Source organism: Rhinolophus hipposideros, assembly GCF_964194185.1.
Source record: "Rhinolophus hipposideros genome assembly, chromosome: 18".
Lineage (NCBI taxonomy): Eukaryota > Metazoa > Chordata > Mammalia > Chiroptera > Rhinolophidae > Rhinolophus > Rhinolophus hipposideros.
Genome location: NC_138064.1, coordinates 9,420,741 through 9,433,298, shown reverse-complemented (window position 1 = coordinate 9,433,298; position 12,558 = coordinate 9,420,741). Strand labels below are relative to the sequence as shown.

The following is a 12,558-nucleotide window of genomic DNA, read 5'->3' as shown; positions in this document are numbered from 1 at the left end:
TCTTGCGGGGCAGTTGCCTGGCTACAGGCTTGTGAGGTCAAGTTTTTTCTATACCATAGAGAGTGTATTACAAATCTTATTATAGTTTGCTTGCCTTTTTTCAAAATTATTATTTCAGTGTCTTAACTTGCATGAAATTCTCAATTTCCTTGGCTTCACAGTTTTGATGTATCAATTTTCAGGGTAATTCATTCATTTAGTAAGTATATACTATGTGCCAGATAATGTGGTGAATGATGGAGTATGAAGAAATAGAAATCATTGTATATGGTAGTTGTAGTTATCTGAGGTGACACTGTCTTCTCACAGAGATCCACATGGGAGGTCAGCCCAGCATGTGGATATTCTGTGACCTTTTTCTAATAATCTTGTCCCATCACTATCTTTCTTTATCAAATTTCTCCCAAGAGAGACTTTCGTATGACCTCCTTCTTGCTTTATCTAACTCCATTTAATTGTTTTCTGAACCCAGCTTCTTATCTCAACCAAGAAAGCTTCTCTACCATTTGCCTTGGACTAAGAATGATTCCATTCCTTTCATTTACCATGGTTTTCAGATGGGCTTTTTTGTTTACTTCTTGAGAAATCCAGTTTCAGACCACTGGTTTATTCTACCAATAACTGTCCTTAAAGCAGATCTGTAACTCTTTCTTGTGGCAGTTTTGTGGGCAACCTTCTCTACTCTTCGTCCCTGTCCAAACTTAGGGAATCATAGCTTTAGAATCTTACTTCTGGGTGTTTCTTACATCACTCTGACCTTGCCTTATGCCAATTTTATATCCAAGCAAGATCCATTCCCTCTTCTCCCACCATCCTTTCCTATCACCACCTTATCCCCCAAACTTCTGAGCATCTTCTGAACATTTGCTGAACATTTGCTCATCAGGCTAATCTTGATACAAATGCAAAGTCTTCCAGGAGGAGAGTCATGTTGCTCTTTCCAGTGACTCAGAGCTGGCTAAACAAGACTAGTTTTTGTCAAAAACCCGAGGGTAAGATTAAAAAACATATGTAGGGAGACTTTTTTCTTTTCTGTTAAAAAAGAGCCTTTTCCTGTGGGTCGTCACTCTTAGGATACAGTGACAGAGAATAAGGAGAAATCCTAGGGCAGACATGCACATGACTTTGCAGATGGTCCCTTGGTATTCATGTCCCACGTGGCTGTTTTGCAATCACTGGTTCCTAGTTCACTCATTCACTGGGGGCTCAGACAATTCCAAGGTATTACTAGTAGAAGAGTAAGAAAAAACTGCGAACATGTAATTGAGACAAAGAACTCTAACTCGAAGAACTTGTCATTTGCTTTTGATTGAATCTCAAAAGGTTTTTCATTAAAGCTTTTCCTTTCTCTTGTGGACATTGCTTTCTCACACAATATCAAGATGGGTTATGAGAGCATTTTTTCTTGACCATCTAGTCAGACTCATCTATGTATGTGACAGGATAACCTGGCTGTGGCAGCGTAATCTGGATGTTCTATGTGACGCAGATACTCTACCATTCCATGGAATTGGCTAAAGTGGCTCTTGCAAGTCTTGGGCCAGCATTTCTGGAGAAATATGAATGTTCTCAGAAAAGTATACCAGTGTTTTAGATGGTCAGTTCAGCAAACCAAGAGAAGCCTATATTCTCTAACTTCTTGAGTGAAGATCATTTCCTTGGTGAATAAGACTGTTCTGTCCTGCTGATTCTATTTAGCACAGGGGGAATTTTTCCCATGGCCTGGTAGCCTCCAACCCTGAAGCTTATGATTAGCCCAGGGATGGACGCTATGGAGGTTGAAAGGGTTTCACAATAACTCAACCTTAAGAAACATTGATTATACAGCCATCCATGTCTCAGGGATGACTGTAAAATAATGAGGGGCAGACATTTTTATTTATATGAGTGTTGTTCTTTGAAGGTGATATATTCAGCAGGTATATATTTATTTGCTTTAATATACTCACTATAGCAAATAATTTGCAAATTTTCATTTGGTGTTTGGTATAGTCATATGGTGAAATTTTTGGATAAAGGAAAAAAGTTACATTAAGAACTATCATCTTTGTCATCATTCCATTTCCACATTAGAGTAATCATTGAGTAAATGAAAACATGACTTGGACCAACACAATTACTCTAGAAAAGGGCACACATATGTACACTAGAGTAACATGGTCAATGAGTAGTTATTTATAAGTCAAACCAGGATTCATAAGATATCATTATAAGGTCATATTCCGTGTAGTTTAAAAATCCTAAGTCCCCAAAAGAAAGTGGTTCATGTAGTTTCACACAACATTCAATATGACAAGAATAAAAGGTAACCAAGAATTTGGACAGGCTCTTAGTGTTCCTTGTCAGAGGATCGTCCTATGTGCTATGTAAGGATGTGTACACTGGGGAATTATGGGTGGATTCAAGAGTGGTTGATCCCCTTTTTCTCTCTTTTCCCTCTAGGTTTAGAAATATCCTGGGATGGAGACAGTTTTGTTGAAGTCATGGCTGCCCCCCATCTGAAGGGCAAACTGTGTGGTCTCTGTGGCAACTATAACGGACATAAGCGTGATGACTTAATTGGTGGAGATGGAAACTTCAAGTTTGATGTGGATGAGTTTGCTGAGTCCTGGAGGGTGGAGTCCAATGAGTTCTGCAACAGACCCCAGAGAAAACCGGTGCCTGAGCTGTGTCAAGGGACAGTGAAGGTAAAGCTCCGAGCCCATCGAGAATGCCAGAAACTCAAATCCTGGGAGTTTCAGACCTGCCACTCCACTGTGGACTATGCTACTTTCTACCGGTAAGTGCAGTGTTCTGGGGGACGGGATTGGGTGACAGACCAAGGATACACTTAACCTTGAAACCAAGCATATCCAATTGCTTGATATACAAAACAACTTCAAGTTTTTCCGAAGTACCTTAGGGTAAACACTCCTAGGTCTTTCTGTTCAGCAGCTGACCTCAGTCCCACATTAAATCTCAAATTAGGAAATTTCAGGGGGTATTTCAGAGTGATAGCCTATAAATGATTCTGTTTTTGAGTGTCTGCAGATTCATTGGGAAGCCGGTGATACCCCAGGTTTTTACCAGGTATGAGCTTGACTCTGAGATCAATGAGTACTTCCAAATTCTGGTTGAAACCACAGTAGTATAGGGTAGAAATGGGAATCTCAAATCACTCTGGCTGCCCATTGGTGTTTGAGTGAGATTGGTTATCCAAGTCTGAGGAAGAGTTCAGATCTCCCTCAACTTCTAAATCAAAACAGGTCTGCACGTGGGAAACAAGGCAGTGATGTGATGATTCCTTGAATCTTGGCCACCGATGAGATTTTGTATCCAGAGTCAGAGGGGAGTAGAGTTACAGATTGAGGATGGAGGAAAAAGGTCTCTTTTTAAGAGTAGAGATTCTGTAACCTCTTCTAATTCTGATTAACCCTCTTGCACACAAAGCGACTCGTTACAAAGGAGACTTGGATTTGACATACAGAGGAGGTTGCATTTGGGAGTTGATGCGTTTGGCCTGGTTGTACTTCCACTTACTACACAATTCCACGGGTTAAAGAGCTATGACTGTCTATAACTTTAACCACCATGGGTGTGGGAGGAAACGTGAGACGAACACAGCCCAAAAGGCCTTAAGTGATTTGCCTGTGCCTCTTAAAATGAGTAAACGCCTGTGGTCTGAAGCCACAGAGAAGTTATTTTTACTCTTTAACTGCCACCAATATATTTCCCCTAGTTCTCATTAAATGTGATCTTTCTTTATTTGATCTTTGGACATAAAAGATAAAGTTATATAAAGGCAGCTCAAAGTGGGGTGGAAAAAGGACTGTCCCTGTCATCACAGACCCCTGAACGTGGCTGTATCTGCCAAACCATTTGGCTCGAACACATACAGTTAGCTCTTTCAATCCATTTTCCTATTATAATTTGAAACCTCTGGGTTCCCTTCTCTCTCCTCCATGTGCCACCCCCTAGATCGACCACACCCCTTGTCTATTGAAATTGAAAGATCTTAATGTAAGACTTTAGACTAGGGTAAGTGCTTGGGCAGGCCAGCCAGGTTTCATTTGGAATCTAAATGCCCATCACTTGAAGGTCTGACGGGAAGCAATAGAATAGAGCATTGAAGAACTTTGTGATCTCCGGGACAAAAAGTCCGGAGATCTAACTCTATAATCTCGAACAATCATTGAAGCTCTTCAACCTTGGTTTTCTTATCTGTAAAATGGGGATCATAAAATGTGCTACCTTGAAAAGTTGTCATTTAGTGAGATTCTGAATGTATATGCATATACTCAACCCAGTGCCCACACTCAGTGATCGATGGTAGTTGGCTGCTATCATTTCTTCTGCTGTTAAATGATTAACAAGCGTTAAGGCCTCTCTTGGAAGCCCCCTTACCCCAGTTGCAGATTTTGACTAGGCCCTTCTCTGTCTAAAATAACATGGAAAGGCTATGCTTCTCCCAGGACCCCAGCACTCTGCACTTTTGGTTTTTATCCCATTTCAAAGGAATGTGTTGAAAACAAAAATTGGAGAACAGGCCTGCAGAGATCAGTCTTGTTGTTTTTTTTTTTCTACATATTTCTTTCTCTTTTCCCTTTGGTGATTTATTTTGTATCATGATCCCTGGACTGTAAGCAGGAATATGATGAGCACCTTGGCAGACGTCGTGAGAAACAATTTTGACACAGAGAGAATTGGAATTGCTAGGTGACCAGACAGATGCTGGCCTTCTGCCTTTGAAAGTTGCAACAGCAGCTACAGCTGCACAGTGGGGTCGCTTGTTTGTGAAAGGGGCTTGGTGCATCAAGTTTGGGAGCTTCTGAAAATGCTCGTGGGTTATTCATGCACTGAGGTTGGAGGATGGGACGTGGTGGGGAGTGAGCTCACGTTCTGCTGGGCATGGGATAGTGGCAGAGTACCCTTCCACGGTCAGCCATGCCTTCCTGGAAGAGGCAGGAATGTGCTGAAAACAATTCTCAGGAGGGTTGAGCTGGACAGTCTTGCCTGTCAGGTGCCTTACTGATGATCTCACTTCCCAATCAAGAGGTGCATCTTCATGCGTTTCCAAGTGAGGGTGACCAATGTTGGGTAAACCCTGAATTTCTTCTTTCCTTTCAAGCACACATGTGGCAAAAGAAAGACAATAAACCAGGCCAACATGGAAAGGCAATTCTGTTCTCAGTGGCTCTCCAGTGAGGACCAAACCTTAGGGGGGCTTTAGGAAGCAATGGACAGAGAACATGTGGGGTGATGCTCAGCTAGACCTAATCTCAACTCTGCCACATTGTAGCTGTGGGGCCCTGGTAGCTAGCTGAGTTTCAGATTCTTTACATACAGAACAGGTATGACAGAAACTACCTGGTGGGTGAGATTGCTCCTCCAAGGATTGAGGCCAATGGGCAGTGCCATGTTGGCACATCGTAGATGGGCAGTACTGGCACCATGTGTTGTTGTCCTACGTCCCTTCCTTCCTGTGGAGAATCTGGCCCCTGGCTCAGCTGCTTATCTTTCCGGTTGTTGATGTTTTCTCCTGATGCCATCTTGGAGAACTGATTAGATAGATTCTCACCGATAAATACATGGAACAATTTAAAAACTGAACTGTTTCCCTTTTGTGACACTGAGAGAGTGTAAGGGAAGACCGCTCTGCCATCCTTTTAACAATTTTTGTTGTTTTTGTTCTATAAGAATAATGTATGTTCATTGTATAACGTTTAAGTCACATGGAAAAGAATAAAGAAGAAAATAGGAATCACATGACATTCCACACATGTAAATTTTTGCCTGTATATTTTATATCACTGGTTCATTCTAAATGAACCTGAAAGCATAGTTGTGATCGTGGCTGTGACCTTTGTATGAATCCTTACAGGCCTAAACAGATTTGTCTTGATATCATGGATGGTCGTAGACATACATTGTATATGAACTTGATTCTTTCAGTTTCCCCTCATCCTCCAAAGACATATCTACATTTTGCTTTAAGGACAAAGAATAAAGTCTCATAACATGCAAATTCAACTTTCTAAGCACCGCTGTGTCTATAACATAGAGAAGGGAGAGAGAAAAGAAGGTATTCCCTGAGGAAACCACCTCTTTTGGGTTTCCTTAATCATCTGACAAATCCACAGGGCAAATTCTATTATAAATATGAGATAGCTCGTCTTATAAGGTCAAAATAGTATTTCTGATTTCTCTGAATTAAAGTTTCCTTTTGAGATGTCTAGGTCTTAAAATGCTTATTTTATTTTGGCCTTTTACCCAGTTCAACATTTTTAATAGTAAACTGTCCGTTGTCTAACAGCTGGAAAAACTGTAAATGAATAAGAAATGACTACATGTTAGCCAATACTATTTTTTTTTCTTTTTGGTGAAACTTTTTAAGCTTTGCTAATTTTTCTTCATAAATCAGTTTCACCTATCATGGCCTCTTTTGGCATTAAAATGTAATATTTAAAGTCTTTGTGACCAGCATAATTTGGTTTAATTAACTAATTGAATATGTTTGAGTACAAAATAATCTCATTATAAATTAAAATTTTAACTGGCTACATTGATAACTTGTGTTAAGTCCTGGAGTTGCTAATTGACTTGTCCTTAAGTTAGACAGACCTCTTTAATAATTTTTGCATTTTCCTTCACTGATATGTTATGGAGAAATTTCCAGTAGATAGAATACTAGTATATTGTGGAAAAATTAATGTGAAATCATTTGAATTGTATTTGGATTCAAATGTAGGTTCTCCTGAGGGGAAAGTGTTGTGTGTTCATATCTCTTTTCTCATTTCTCATTTTCACGCCCCTGTCCTAGCCTCATATAGCCTTCTCCATTTGTGTATCTCATGTCAACTGAGAAATCCAGGAGGAAGAGGCAGACCCCCACCGCACAGGCTCCCTCCAGATTTCAGCAGCCCATGTCTAATCCACTCCCCACTGCTGACTCGGGCCATACTGACCAGACCAGCTTTGGGCAGCTTGGGGACAGAGAGAGGCAGGAGATGGTCTGAGCTATGTGAAACACGTTGGAAGAAAGAAAAGACCTCATGTGTTTTGGGCTGGTCTGTGAAACACCAGCAATGGGCTTTTGCCTTAACTCAGATCCAAATTGTAGATGAAATGGTTGTGCATCGGTGGAACCTGCCAGCAAAGCAGGACACTTAAGTCAGGGCAAGCCCACATTTCAGAGCAGTCCGGAAAATGAAGTGAACTATAGTGTAGCCCCGACGTTTACAGACCACAGTCATCTCAGGGCTGTTTTCCTCTTCCCACTCTCTGTAATGGAGCATAATTCACCAGAGCGAAAATGCTAGTCACTTGTTCAGTTCTGGAAAGTGTCTGGGGATTCCCAGTCTAGGAAATGTTCTTTCTTTCCATGCAGTGGTTTTTACAGCTGTAAGGAATTGAAGGGATGCCAGAGGATTCAGATTTGTCCTTTCCGCGGAGGTACTGGGAGGTAGGAGGTGGGAGGCAGGAGCACATTGGAACTCCGACAGCTCAATGGTGTTGGATAGACGAGCGTCCTGGGACTCCCAGTGGCTTCGTTCCAGGGGAAGATCACAGACTTTGTGCATGACCCACTTTGTGTTTTCCTATAAAGGAAACTAGCCATTGATTATAAAGCAAGAGGAGAGAGCCGGCGACAAGCCCACACTTCCTATGTGTGCGTTTGTTTATGAGATAGAGAACAATAACTGCTTGATTTAATTCTATAATTAAAATCAAGTCAATCTTTCCTTGCTATAACACGTTTGGAGCATTTCTGTTTACATCTTTTCATGCTTGCCTCAAATTGCCATTAGAGCTGGGGTCTAAATCAAGTGAGATTTATTTTCAAGTGTGACCTTGTAGGCCTTCCTTTTTATTTTTCCTTTGGCAAATTGGGCTTTTAGGATGAGTAGTTACTCTGAATTTGTAATTAAGGTATGCTGACACCAGGTGGCAGTAGACACCTCAGTTGTACTACTTACCAGACTAGACCTCACAATTCCAACCTTAAAGTTCAAAATGTTTTCCCTTCTTACTCATTAGCTCTCTCCTTTTTTAAAAACTTCTGCCTTAGACTACTCCTTTGACTATATCTAAGTATACGATGCCAGTTTTGTCTCTGGGTCCATGTCATTCCCCTGCCTGTGGTACCCTGATTTTATATATACATTGATTTAAGCTGAAGGTACAGCTCAAGTTTCATTCCAGGCCTCTGTAAAAGTTCTTCCTTTAGTTTCTTAGAAATGCTAATTGTGCTTATCATTATTTAACACGCATACTATTTTGCACTACCATTGTCTCTCTCCAGTGTTGGATTTTAGGTTCACTGGGGAATGGCGAATGTCTTTTCTACCTTTTTGTGTTTCACCCAGCATGCCCCTAAAAAGTTGGCTCTCAGAAAATGTTTCTTAGCTCCCTTCCTAGCCTCTGTCTCATCTTCATGGTCTGTGATCTACTTGTGACTCTTGCTATCCCCAATTCCAAGTCCATCTTAGGCCTTTATTCCCATGCTCAGTTATACACTTATAGTCAGAATGTGCACCCATCTCTGTCCTTTCAGAGAATAGATTAGTTAGAGCAAGCAGAACCTCTGGTCCACCTTTGACGCTCCAGAACTGTCAGCAATTCTTACTGCATGAGTCTGCCGCTGGGATTGCCAGTGGCAGGCTCTGAATCTCAGCATCTTCCTCTGCCTACTCACAATTCACTTGTAAGCCACATGGCCGTCCTCGCTCCTTTTCTGTTTGACCTTGCCATCTTCTTACGCAGTATTCTGATCCATAGATGTTTCTGCACTGGCTTTTTGCAGTTGATCTCAGGACCTCAAATTAGCCTCCTTCCATAAAACACAACTGACCTCTGACGAGGTGATCTTGCCAAAGCTAACTGGTCCTCTGCCCTGGCACCTTGGAGTCACCTCCCACTTGCTTTGTCACTGTCCCTGAGCCTTCTGACAGGTTGGAAATACAGCTTTATGGTGGTTTCCTCTCAACCTTTCATTCATCACCTCAGCCACCTCAGCTACCTCAGAAGGTAGATTCTTCTCTGTTCGATTCATCAAAGCAACACAAGAGAAAAGCTTTAAATTGCCTTCCAGCTTCCTGGATCTCAGCTCAGAAGGGCCCTTCTTAGTTACTCTAATTTTCTTGCGGCCAAAGCAGAAAAAAAGACCTGATTACATTTAGAAAAGTCTGAGGATGCTTGGGATATCACTTCATCCAAGTCCAAAATCCTTTCATATTTAATTTTTTCATATCAAAAAGAGACAAACGTTATCTTTTAAAGAAGAAGAAACAGAAAACTGTGCCTATCTTAGCAGGTAGGTTAACCTTCGAGGAGAGTTTAGGTCTACTGTAGTTAGCCAACTATAAAGTTAGGGGGTGACAGTCCACACAAGCTGCCCTCACTTCTGATGCCACCAGTTGGAGGCATTCCCAAAATTACCCTCAGGGGCAATGATTTTTCTAGAAGGACTCACAGAACTCACTGAAATCTGTTACACTCATTGTTATGCTTTACTATGGGGAAAGCATAGGACAGCATTCAGGAGATATACAACCATGGAGCTTCTGCTGTATTCTCCTGTGGAGTCATGGAGTGGTGTTCATTTCTCTCAGTCACAACGTGATACTTTTCATGGGGCATTTCAAATCAGGGAAGTTCACCTGAGCTTTTGGTTCCCAGAGTTTTATTGGAACTTGATTGCCTATTGTTGACGTGGCTGACCTTTAGTTTCTAGCCCCTCCTGAAGGTCGTGTTAATGCCTTAAGTCTCCAGTTCCTCTGGATGTTGGGACTGTTATCAAAGCCCCCATCATAAATCACATTATTAGAGTGTCTGGTGGCCAAAGGCCACAGGCAAAAAAGTAAATAACACTCCTACCAGGCAGAAGTGTTCCGGGGAACTGCAGGTCACCCTCCAGGAGCCAAAGGCCACGGCCAGCCTCTCTTTAGACAAGATTAATTCATTACACAACCTGCCTGGTTCAGAATTAGATGTCATTTAAGATGGATTTTAATTTTAACTTTGAATTTATTTTCAGCATGAATTTTCTAGAATCCTGCAGTGTTTCTCCTCAGAAAATTACATCTTGGGATACAATTAGATGAGGCTTTTGAACATAGATTTGAATGAGTGTCATTGTAGCAGGTAAAACACTAATTATTTTGTAGCATGTTTCTTGGCTGCTTAAGGGATTTCTTGATTACTCCTTATTAAGCAGGACACAGTCTGGTGTGGCTTCATTATATTTTCATTATTTATGAGCGTAAAGCCCTTTCCACCCATGAGAGTGAGGCTGACATGAGTAGTGTTCCCCACGTTTTACTGTTGAGCTAATTGGGGCACTGAGAAGTGAGGACTTATTCCAGGCCACGCGTTGTACCTGAGCAGCCAGCCTGACCACCCACCTGGTCTTGAGTCTCTGTCAGAGAACTTGGCAAGAGTGCCAGGGTTGATCTCAGAGTCCATCACTGTCCACTCAGGTTTTTAAATATCCTGCTTCTGTCATGAGCTTTCAGAGGAGGAGTTTGAACATTATTTGATTCATTCCTTTGACAACTTTCAAGTGAGCATTGCTGTGTGCCAGGTACCATTGTAGGTGTGGGGATTTGGGAGTGAACAAGACACAAAAGCTCTTCTTTCAGAGAACTCGTAGTCCAGTGTGAGCAGACAACTATAAATAAGAAACAAGGTCATTGCCAATTGTGAGAAGAGTAATGGAGGAAATAACGTAATGGGGCAGGGTGGGCTGGGGCAGCCAACTTTGAATTAGATGGACAGGAAAAGCCTTCATGAGGAGCTCTCCTTGGAGTGGAGCCCGCTGTGCGTGGGAACGACTGGTGAGCAGACGTGTCATGGCCCAGCAGAAGGACAGACCCCGCCCAAGGCTGGAAAGGGCATAGACTGTTTGAAGACCAGAAAGGCGGCCGCCATGACGGACGCTTTCAGAAAGTGACAGGTATTCTGCCAACAACCATATGAGCTTTGAAGCAGATCCTTCCCCATTTGAAGTTCAGATGAGACCACAGCCCCAGGGAACATGTTGGTGGCAGCCTTGTGAGACCATGAACAGACAACTTCTATACACAGAAATCAATTTTGGCTTATCTTTAAATTTATTTTCCTTTAAATAGTGACAAAAAGTAAAATATGATCACTTTCCTTTTTTTAAAACCATTTTTGATTTGCTCATTCTGAATAGTTTGCTATAATTCCACCAAGTCTGGGTTACCTGTCTCTGCTATGAGGTCCCTTAGCACTCTGTACTTCCCACTACTACAGGCATTAAAAATGATTGTAAATGTCTGTTTTTTTAATCTTTATCACCACAAAACATAGCCTCCTTGAAGCTCAGAAGCTTTGTTTATTATTGTATACTCAGCACCTAAGATGATACATGCAAGATAAATGTAAATATAAATTTCTATACTGAAAATATACATGTCAAATGATGAAATAGGGAAAAAAATGAATAAACGAAGTAAAAAAAAAAAGTAAGTGATGGGTAGCGGGCACAAAATGAGTGTAGCACAGTTGTCAAGCAGACCTGGAAACCTGCGTTAACTCTGAGCTCTTCCACTTCCAAGTTGTGTGCCTTTCGGCAGGTAAGTTTACCTATTGCAGCCCCAGAAGCCCCAGAAGCCCCGGACGTGTCAAAGGGAGTAATGAGAGAACTGTCACATTGCTATGAGGATGTTGTGAGGCTTGCAGGAGACACTCCATGAGGGTATCGACTCCAGGTGCTAGCACAGGCAAATGCTCGGTCAATGGAAGTTTTATTCATTAACATGATTTTGTTGCTCCGAAATAGACACCGATTTTGTATGTAGTTTGCCTTCAATATGGCCTGTTCCATCTGGTGCCAGTACTTGAGTGTTTCTCTTTTATTTTCCATGGTCATTTCTAGACCCACCTGGAAGAACTTCTTCCTATCTTGCACAGAAATTGATGCTTTTTCTTAAAGTCAAACAAAGCAAACAAAAGCAAACACTACTTTGGAATTAATTAAAATTTCCACAATGTGCTCTTCACAAATAATTTCAATTGATAATACTGAACAAGACCGGGGGATGAGGAAGGGATAATTAATTCTTTGAGTATTTCAGTCTGAACTTAAAAAAAAAAAAAAAAGACTTATTCCCAGTGAGGGTAGAGATTAAGAGAAGGAGTTCATGTGTCTTATTTTGTCTTTCTTAGAAGAATACTGAGTGTAGGAAAAGAAGAAATATATGCTAAACTTTAACTTTTTAATGTCGATATTCTTGGAATTTTTCAATAGTGTCTGAGCATAATTTACCTTTACGTGATTATCCAAGGTTATTACTGGAGTATCAGTTGCAGTTAGAAGCATCAATTTCTAGGAGACCCTTGGAAAGGGGAGGGGTTTCTGAGCTCTGTTTGTGATTTTGATCATTTCAGGAGATTGTGTCTACTTGCTGTAAGCTTTCCCTTGCCCTATTTTCTCCTCATTTGTTGTTGCTTTAAATACAGAAAATAACGTTAGTTAAAAATGTATGCAGACTAAGTGTTAGAGGTTCTAAAGACCACCCAAGGTTCTCATGAGAAGAGCACTTCAGGATATGA

General features: G+C 41.3%; 1 protein-coding gene across 2 annotated transcripts in view; it reads left to right on the top strand.

Moving 5' to 3' along the window:
• The window catches only part of BMPER (BMP binding endothelial regulator), a 220,073-nt gene that overhangs the window by 153,407 nt on the left and 54,108 nt on the right, over positions 1-12,558 (top strand). For both annotated transcript variants that reach the window (XM_081079765.1, XM_081079766.1), the window contains one exon: positions 2,443-2,779. In XM_081079765.1, the coding sequence (XP_080935891.1) occupies positions 2,443-2,779 (337 nt within the window). The remainder of the gene's footprint in view (positions 1-2,442; positions 2,780-12,558) is intronic.